At 62.2% G+C, this 9,482-nt stretch overlaps 1 protein-coding gene across 1 annotated transcript in view; it reads right to left on the reverse strand.

The window, feature by feature from the left end:
• The window catches only part of Ell (elongation factor for RNA polymerase II), a 37,678-nt gene that overhangs the window by 5,367 nt on the left and 22,829 nt on the right, over positions 1 to 9,482 (reverse strand). Inside the window, exons 3-7 of the mRNA XM_033759395.1 lie at positions 5,496 to 5,617; positions 5,260 to 5,423; positions 3,749 to 4,020; positions 2,173 to 2,297; positions 3 to 111 (exon numbers count right to left, since the gene is read on the reverse strand). Of these exons, the coding sequence (XP_033615286.1) occupies positions 3 to 111; positions 2,173 to 2,297; positions 3,749 to 4,020; positions 5,260 to 5,423; positions 5,496 to 5,617 (792 nt within the window). The remainder of the gene's footprint in view (positions 1 to 2; positions 112 to 2,172; positions 2,298 to 3,748; positions 4,021 to 5,259; positions 5,424 to 5,495; positions 5,618 to 9,482) is intronic.

Genomic DNA, 9,482 nt, shown 5'->3' on the forward strand with positions numbered 1-9,482 from the left:
ACCATCCTGGAAGCAGAGCCCGGCTGGGCAGGGCAGGGTGACCCATGACACCCCCCACCCTGCGTCTGCTGTGGGCTGGACAGGCCCACGCCCCGCTGGGAGGCAGGGCCCCTGGGAGGGGGAGGGGGAGATGAGGCGGCGGCAAGGAGCCCCCAGGGCTCCGCAGGGACAGGGAGGCCAGAGCCTTGGGACTCTGCAGCAAGAAGGTGGCCTCGAGGGAACCGCGCCTAGCCAGGAGCCGCAATCCATCCGCCTGTTCTCTGTCAGCCCGCCCGAGGGAACCATCTTTCCCAAGGCCGGGCGGCCCCCTCCAGATGCATCACCACGGACACGGACACCAGGCAGAGGGCAAACCATGTCTATCGGCTCAGCGCCAAAGAAGTCCTTCCTACCAAGGACGCTGTCATGCAGCCCCGACGAGGCTCGGTGACACCCTAACCCTCAGTAAGTGTGGAATGACGCGCCAGGGCCAACAGTCACGGCCCACACAAGACCAGCACAGACCCCGCTGGCGGAACCAGACGGCTCCCGGGAGCGGCACTCGGCTCACACACACTATCAGAAACGGCATCGCTGCTGGAAGACAGGAAGACGACACCAGGGAGAGCAGCAGGAAAGACTCAGGGACTTGGATGGGGAGGTGAAGACGTCCCAGACGTGTTCTCCAAGAGAAAGAGAACAGAGCAAGTGGAGAAGACAGACAAGTGCAGAGCCTGGGGAGGCCTCCTCTCAGCCCGCGACACAGGCAGTGCCCGGGACCTGCAGGCTGTGGTTCTGTCCCGAGGCGCCCTCCTGAGACCACAGGAGCACACCAGCTGAGGAGCCGCACACTGATCCACAGTCTGGGAGGCTGAGGCGGGAGGACCACGAGTTCAAGGCTAGCCTGGGCAACTTAACAAGAACTCATCTCAATAAGAAGCAAGCTGGATATGGTGGTGCACGCCTGTCATCCCCACACTCGGGAGGTTGACGGAGAGTCGCTGTGAGCTCAAAGCCAGCCTGGACTACATAGCAAGACCCTGTCTCAAAAAACCAACAAAAGAGAGCGATGGTGCATGCCTGGAATCCCAGTGCTTGGGAGGCTGAGGCAGGAAGACTGCTGTGAGATCAAGGACAGCCTGGGCTACATAGTGAGTTCAGGACCAGCCTGAACTACAAAGGGAGACCCTGCCTCAAAAACACCAGAAAACAAAAAAATTTTTTAAAAAGAAAAAGAAATACAGGGCTGGGTATGGAGCTCAGCATGAGGGTCGCAAGTTCAATCCTCAGTACTGGAAAAGCAAAACCAGTCCCAGGATTTGTGCTCCCTGAACTCCGGGAGGAGCAGGGCACAGCTGCAGAGCCTGGGGCTCATGGACAGGGAGAAGCTCAGGCGCTGTGCGTGTGGCTTGGGCAGAGGACTTGGGGCCCTGAGGGGACCCCTGAAGGGAGCACACATGCTCTCAGGACCTGCCCAGCTGCCCCCATGACAGACACCTGGCTCTGCCCATGGTTCCATGCAGGCCAGATCCGGGCAAGGACAGGGCTGTGCACAGGGCCCTGCGGGTGACCCTCGGGAGTGAGGTGGGCACTGGGGATGCCGGCCCAGGTCAGGAGCCAAGTCTGTGGCCTCGAGAGGCGTAGCTCACAGGAGGAAGTGAAAGTGGCCTCGAGGGGGCATGGCGTGCCAGAGAGGCTCCTGCCTGCCCCGGAGTGGGGCACAAGCAGCAGGCTGTGTGGTGCTGGCTCAGGTGAGCAGGGCCAGAGCCCGGGCTGGGGAGGCGGCTGCACTCCCACATGAACACTGTCACAGCCGTCTCCTGCCTGCCTCCTAGCTCCCACAACCCAGTGAGCCCAAGGACGAGAGACCGTACACTCCTCCCTGAGGTCACTGTGCTCTACTCTGACTCCGCTCTGCACTGCCGGCCTCAGACAAAAAGCAGGAGAGCTCAGGAGCCCAAGGCTCTGCCCCACAGGATGCCCACACCGCGCCCTGCTGACCTGGTCGAGGGGCCAGAGGGACGCCCACAGGACTGGCCTACAGGGAGCAACGGCGCAGCCCTGCCTCCGGGAAGGTCGCCTGGCTGGGCGTGAAGCTGGGGCAGCGAGAAAAGCCAACTAGAGGGGCTCTGCCTGGGGTTTTGGGGTCAGGGCTGGTGGCACAGGGACACTGACTGGACAGCGTGGCTTTACCGCATGAGCACACGCTTCAGCAGCTGCTGGTCCCCCTCCGAGTAGCCGGGCCAGTCCTTCTGCAGGTCCTTGTACATGCTGTCCCTCAGGGTGCACGTGCCATCCTTGGTGCTCACGTTGGCCACCTGCAAGACAGTAGCGTCACCCGCCGGAGCCCCATGTCCGGGACAGGAGGGACAGAGGCCCCCACACGTGGCCTTCGCGGCATGGAGGGATGGGGGGGCAGTGGTGGCCAGGCGGGGACACTCGTCCCTGAGCTCCTGCTGGTGGCCAGGAGCACACTTGTCCCCACGCCTGGGGCCCTGTCTGTGGACACCCCTGCCACGTGGAGTTGGGCACATCCGTCCGTGGCTGCTGTCCATGACTGCGGGGACAGCGTGGGGGCTGACAGACACTTCCCCTGCCGCACTGACAGAGTGGCACTGTGCCAGCTTCTTGGTGGCACACGTGACTGCCCTCAGCTACTGCCAGAGATGGGCCTGGCGGGGACCCGCCCTGACAGACACGCCTCTTGGACTCCCTGGGCCCTGCGTGCAACCCATGGTGCCTTCTGTCTTCACATGGGACATTTCCACAGGGAGTGGGGCCTCAGAGGGACACAGCTGTCACTGGTGGTCCGCAGTCTGGTGGCCTGTGGAGGCTGGAAATGACGGCCAGGTGAGGCGCGTCCCCAGACTTCCCCTCTGTGGTCCTGCAGCTCAGAGGGCCGGGGTTCCCGGAGGTGTCCAGGCTGAGTGTCGGATGAAGTGAGCAGTGCAGACACTGCCCACGGACACTGCACCGGTCACCTGGAGAAGATGGGTTCCAGCCTGCGCTGCCCCAGGAAGGGCCAGGTTGGGGACAAACCGAGGCCTCCGCTCAGTGGGCAGCCTGCCTCACTGTCCCCATGTGGCCTGAGAAGGCCCTGCTGTGCTCCACTCTGCATTCCGGAGGCCCCACGGAGGCCCTAAGGACATCTTGTCTGGATTGCAACTTCCTGGACGCCTCCTTGGCCCTTCTGCCTGGGCCACGAAGCCACATGCCCACTTGATGCCGCCTGCGCTGCTCCTGAGCACAGGGGGCAGAGAGACAGTCCCAGTCCTGGCCCTCAGCCGGACAGCAGCCCAGATGGCGCCTCCCGGGGCTGGGTGGCTGGCTCACAGTTCCCGGACCAGTGCTGCCCCATAGAGGAGGCAGCAGAGCCCCCGGCACCAGCCTGTCTCATGTGCAGAGTGCCCCAGGGAGCCGGGCGGGGCGCAGCTCCACCCATGGGTGCACTGGGCCAGTAACACAAGGTGGGGCACAGCAGCGGCAGGAAGCACGGGTGCCCGTGCCTGCACCACGGCATAGCGAGCGCAAGGTGCGTGGGACAGGAGCCCACGGCTGTGACCCCTCGGCTCGGTGTTCCCCTCCGCAGCGCGGTCCAGCTCTCCAGGCCGAGTCCCCTCTGCCCAGGTGACATCACAGGTGAGGAACGCAGGTGTTTCTCCATGGCAGGGTCCACCTGCTGGCACCCTGCTCCCGTCCTGGGCTCTGCCTGTAGCCCGACAGCCATCCGCCCGGTGGCCACCCCGCACCCCAGCCCTGCCTGCCGCACCTGCTGCAGCAGCCCGTCCAGTGCGTCCTTATCCGCCTGTGCCAGCCCGTCCTTCTGCAGCCGCAGCAGCAGCTCGGCCTTACGGTAGGGCCTCAGCGCCAGGAGGTGCAGCACCCGGTCCCGGCAGGGCCGCTGGGACACCACGCCGGCCCCCGCCCCGCTTGAGCTGCTCTTCTTGACGGCGCTCGCCAGGTTAAGGGGGGTCGCCCGCTTTCGGGCAGGCACAGCGTCCATCGCCCCCGGGGCAGGTTTTCGGAACTGGACCTTCTTGCCTGCAAGGAGAACCTGGGCGTTAGGGGTGGCGGAGGAGTCAGGGCTGCAGCAGCCAGTGCTGGGTGAGGGCCTGGCGGCAGGGCTGGCCTTGGTCCTCAGCCTGAAGGCGTACACGGGCGAAGGGAGCACCAGGAGTTCTGGGCCCGGCTGTGCACGTGGACATCTTTCCTGCTGTATGGATGTGGTGCCAGGAGGGAGCCCAGGACTTCGCAGGTGCTAGGCAAGTGCTCTACCATGGAGCTGCACCCCAGCCCTATGTATAGCTTTTTTATTTTTGTGGTTCAGTGGATTGAACACAGGACCTTCACACTGAGTTACATCCCCAGTCTTTTTATTTTTTATTTTCAGACAGAGTCTTGCTAAGAGGCCCAGGCTAGCCTTGAACTTGAGATGCTCCTGCCTCAGCTTTTTTTTGGAAAAGAGGTTCTCACCATGTAGTTCAAGCTGCTGGAACTCACTATGTAGCCCAGGCTGGCCTTGAACTCACGGGGATCCTCCTGCCTCAGCCTCCCGAGTGCTGGGATTACAGGCGTGCGCCACCACACCCAGCATGCCTCAGCTTCTTAAGAGCAGGACCCACAAGCGTGTGCCATGCTGCCAGGCTACATTTGTATCTCAAGGAGGAGTATTTGTGCCAGGATGCCAACCACTCAGGAACCATCTGGGACCCAACTAGTATAATGAGACAGATCCTTTAACTGAGCCCCTCCCACCACCCAGAGCCTTAATGCCAGGGTGACCCAGGCACCTGACTGTGCAGGGCCCGCACGTGGCCTGCACTGCCGAGGGGATCGAGTCCTGGGCGAGGCAGCCGCTGCAGATTGGGGGCTGCGCCCACGGTGAAGGGAACCCAGGCCCGACACCCTCATGGCCTTGCTGCCCCCGCCTCTTCCCTCGCTCTCAGAGCCTGGTGCCCTTCTCCCCGTGCCCCGTTTTGATGACGTCCTCCTCGGCCGCGCTGACCCTGACAGTGGAAGCCCACAGCTGGCAGAGGCCGCAAAGGGACAATGCTTCCCTCCCCGCCCTCCCCGTCTCCACATCTCTGCGCGTCACGGGGGTCCGGGCCGCGGCACCGGCTCAGCCGCACCGTACCCAGCATCTGCCTGGCAGGGGAAAGGCACCATCCAGAGAGGACCTGCCGTTCCCAGCGTGGCCGCCTGGTGACGCTGGCCGTGGTCCGGCGCCCCACGCGTGCGGGGCCAGCAGACTCCCACTCCCCGACCGCCTCAGGGTCTTACCCAGGTAGCGGCCCCCGGCCTTGATGACGATGGTGCCGCGACTCCGCGTCTCCTCCTCTGCCTGAGCCATGCTCTCTCGGGCCTTCTGGTAGGAGTCGTCGGTGGCGCACACAGTGACCTTGTCCTGGATGCTGCCCAGGCAGTCCAGGTGGGCGTCCCCTCGGCTGCAAGGCGGGCGGACAGGGCTCAGGTGCCGCCCCTGGGCACAGGGCGGAGGCGGGGCGGGCGGGCCTCACCTGGACACATACTGCTGGATGCAGTCGAAGCTGCCCTGGGGGCTGTCCCGGCCCACGTTGGAGAGGTAGAAGGAGAAGGTGCGGACCTCCTCGGGGCAGTCTGGCTGGGGGATGCAGATGTGCTGCGGGCGGAGGGCACGCGGGAGAGGCATCAGCGAGGCTCTGCCCGGCCGCGTTGTGCGTCACCCTCCCCCATGCCACTCGGGAGCGCCACCCACTGTCCCCAGGACACACCGCTCCACTGCCAGTGACGACGCGGCCGGGGCAGAGGCACCGTGAGTGCGCAGGGCCCTGTTGGGCTCTGAGGAGCAATGGCACTGCGGCCACCCACAGGCGAGGTCCCCACGCCCACTGTGTGGCTCTGGGTGGCAGCCTGACAGGTGCGGACCCAGAAAATAGGGAGCTGGGCCTGGGCACAGTATCCCAGGGACATAGGCCACGACTGGCGTTAGTCCTGCAGCCACGAGCAAGGCAGGCACCAGCCCAGAAAAGCTCACATGTGGGCTCTCAAGTGGCGCTAACGCGGTGTACGTGCCACAGTTCCACCGGAGGCACTGGAGGCACAGCCCAGGCTCCCGGCAGACAGGTGGCATGGGTGGGCCGGGACTCAGCTGGGCAGGGCAGTGTCACGTTTCAGGCCGGTGCCACCTGCCCGCTGCAGAGGAAGGGCCGCCCGGAGATGGTCACAGGACCCTCCCACACGCACACGCGGCTTGGCGCACAGTTCCCTGGCTACGGGCCCACGCAGGAGGCTCCAGAGAGGCCAGCGGTGTGGCCCCGAGTCACCACGTCACTTGCAGGGACACCAAGCTGGACCCTCTCTGGTTCTGAAGCCCTGGTGGGGATGCCGGGCCAGGGGAAACACAGGCACCTCTGGGGCCAGGCCTCCCCCAGGATGGCACAGCCAGCACGGCTACCTGGACACAGCACACAGCCGGACCCTGCCTCAGGAGGAAGCCTTGGCTCGCCGCCCGGGTCCACCCAGCACCTTCTGGCCCTGGGAAGCAGAGCTGGGGACCCTCACGGTCAGTTCATGAGGCCCTGGGGGCGGCTGCACCTCTCAGTGACAGCGAGGGCACGACAGATGCGTGCCTGCAGCCCTGCTGGGCCGTGCGAGACCCCAGGGGGACTCCTCAGCCGTTCTACCTGCCCGGCCCTTCCCAGCTGTAAGCTCTGCTTTCAGTCCCAGGGACTTGCACCCTCCCAGATGGCAGAGGCTGGGTTTCAGATTGGCTGGGAGACAGCAGGAAACACAAAGGGCCTGCATGGTTCCCCCAAGGGCACTGCCCCTCCCTGGCTCCCAGGCTGAGCCCCAGGATGCTCACGGCCCACCCCAGGCAGAGAGCTCGCCACTGCCAGGCCGCCCACCACACTGCTGCCTCAGGGAGGTCGGTGGGGACGGGGAACAGAGATCGGGCGCTCAGTGCTGCTGGTGTCCAGGGGCAGACTCAGGCAGCGGTAGCCTCCGACAGTGGCTGCTCAGCCAATGGCTTGTGTTCCCTAGGCGCGGAAGGCAGGGCGCCCGCCCGCTGGGGAAGCAGTCCATGAACAGGCCACCTGTGCCCAGCTGAGCGCTGAGACAGGGCTGGGGCGCAGCGACCGCTCAGCCTCACCGTGCCTTCCGGGGGGCCTTGGCCCCTGCTGGGGGCTGCTGGCAAGTCCCAAAGACCGAAGTGTAAGGGCTCCACGTGGGGTCTGCCAAGTGCCAGCCCCACTCCCCCGGCTGTCCGGGAACTTGCGATCCTTCTGCCTCAGTCTTCTCTCCTAAAGATGCTGGTCTCAAGCAGGAACAGGGTGGGGGAAGTGGCTCATGACCCTCAAGCCGCACCTGCAGCCCATCCTGAGTGTGTCCCACAACCCGCAGGGGCGCAGGCCCACCACAGGCTGTCCACAGGCCCTGCAGCTGGCCTCAGTCCACGGGCCTCTACAGCAGTGGGTTAGGGCTGGGGCCTCTGAAGAAATAAATGAGGTTCTATTTAGCTCAGTGGTTCTGCCGCCTGCCTTGCAAGCACGAGGACCCGAGTTCAACCTCCGCTACCAAAAAAACAAAAAATATAAAATCTCATGAGTAAAGTTCTGGTGGGGGTAGTGACGTGGTGGAGAAATATCCCTGGACATTCCACTGCAAGATAAAACCAAGATACAGGCTGGCCTGCCCAGACTACGCCTCTGTGAAGCGAGGGCTGGAACTGCAGGGCCCACTGTCTCTCGCAGATGGGCGACTCTCCAGCTCAGCCCTCCACTCTGCCCTCAGCATGGCTGGGGTCGATCTAAGGACGCAGGAATCGGTGGGGCCGGCTCGGTGTCTGAGCTGAGTGCAGGGAGGGGCCAGGCACCTTGCCACGGCCCACCGCTCTCAGGGCTCGGCCCCAGCTGGCTGCGCTCCCTCAGCACCGTGGCTGGAGGGCAGTGGGCCGGGCGGGCTCAAGGCTTCCCTCCGGTGAGGGGACTCTGAGCATCAGGGGTGACTCGTGACAAAAACATAGTGGTCTGGAGACACAGGCAGGGTGGGGACGGGAGTGACCACTCAAGGGGACTAGCCTCCTTTCCAGAGGAGACAAAATCGCTCCAGGACAGAACAGTGGCGAGAGCCAGGGCCCTGTGCAGACTGCTGTCCGCCTGCAGGCACGGGGGAGTGAGCTCTGCAGCAGCTGGTAGTCAGGCCCCGGTGGACCGGAGGAGAGATGGCCTCTACCAGCGCGGGGTCCCGCTCCCTCGCACTGCAGCTGGGCCTGGACCCGTCTCCACCGTGCATGACGTGCAAGCAGGCGACCGAGATCTCAGTGCTGAGACACAAGCACCTAACCGCCAGGAGATAAGACAGCCAAGTCTTGCAGACACAGGCACATGCAAGAAAAACCCCAAAGGCATTAGAAATAATGCCAAGAATCAACAAATGGGATCATGTCGTATTAGCAAGCATAGCAAAAGAAAACACCAATAGAGTGAAGAGACAGACTACAGAATGGGGAAGAAAAACTGCAGGCTACTGCTCAGAAAACTCATTATCTGGAATATGTGAAGAACTCAAAAAAATCAGACCCCCTAAACAAAAGACCGGATCAAAAAATGGGCAAGTCTGCCAGGCATGGTGGCGCACACCTGTAACCCCAGCACTCAGGAGGCTGAGGCAGGAGGATCGCTGTGAGCTGTGAGTTTGAGACCAGCCTGGGCTACATAGTGAGTTCCAGGTCAGTCTCAACTACATAGTGAGACCCTGTCTGAGAAACAAACAAACAAACAAAAAATGGGCGAGTGAAATGAATAGACACTTCTCAGAAGAAGTCCAGATGACCAGTTATATACAGAAGTGCTCAACATCACTGGCATTCCAGAAACGCCAATGAGAACTACACTGAGGTTCCATCTCACTGCACAAAGACTGGCCATCCTCAAGAAATCGAATAATGGATGCTGCCAGGGCTGGAGGAAAAGGAACCCTTCTCCTCTGCTGCTGCGAGTGTAGACTGGTGCAGCCACTGTGGAAATCGGTGTGGAGGCGCCTCAAAGAACTACAACTGGAAATCCCATCTGACCCAGCTCTTCCCTTTCTGGTACCTTCCCTAAAGAGTTAGAGACATCACGTTAGATAGATCCATGCATACCCTGTTATAGCAGCACAATTCATAAGCACTAAATCTTGGAAGTAGCCTATGTGTCCATCAACAGATGAACGACTAGAGAAAAATGTGTTCTCTCTCTTTTTTTTTTTTTATGGTTTTTTAGACAGGGTCTCACTGTATAGTTGAGACTGAACTGGAACTCACTATGTAGCCCAGGTTGGTCTCGAACTTAACAGTGATCCTCCTGCCTCAGCCTCCCAAGTGCTAGGATTACAGGCCTGTGCCACCACGCCCGGCTGAAAATGCGGTCTTTATACACCAAATGTGGTCTTTACACACCGTGGAGTAGTACTCTGCCGTGAAGAAGGATAAACTCGAGGCACTCCTAGGTAAATGGTGCACCAGGAGGATACAATACTATACA

Source organism: Fukomys damarensis, unplaced genomic scaffold (assembly GCF_012274545.1).
Source record: "Fukomys damarensis isolate Sample0158 unplaced genomic scaffold, DMR_v1.0_HiC HiC_scaffold_37, whole genome shotgun sequence".
Lineage (NCBI taxonomy): Eukaryota > Metazoa > Chordata > Mammalia > Rodentia > Bathyergidae > Fukomys > Fukomys damarensis.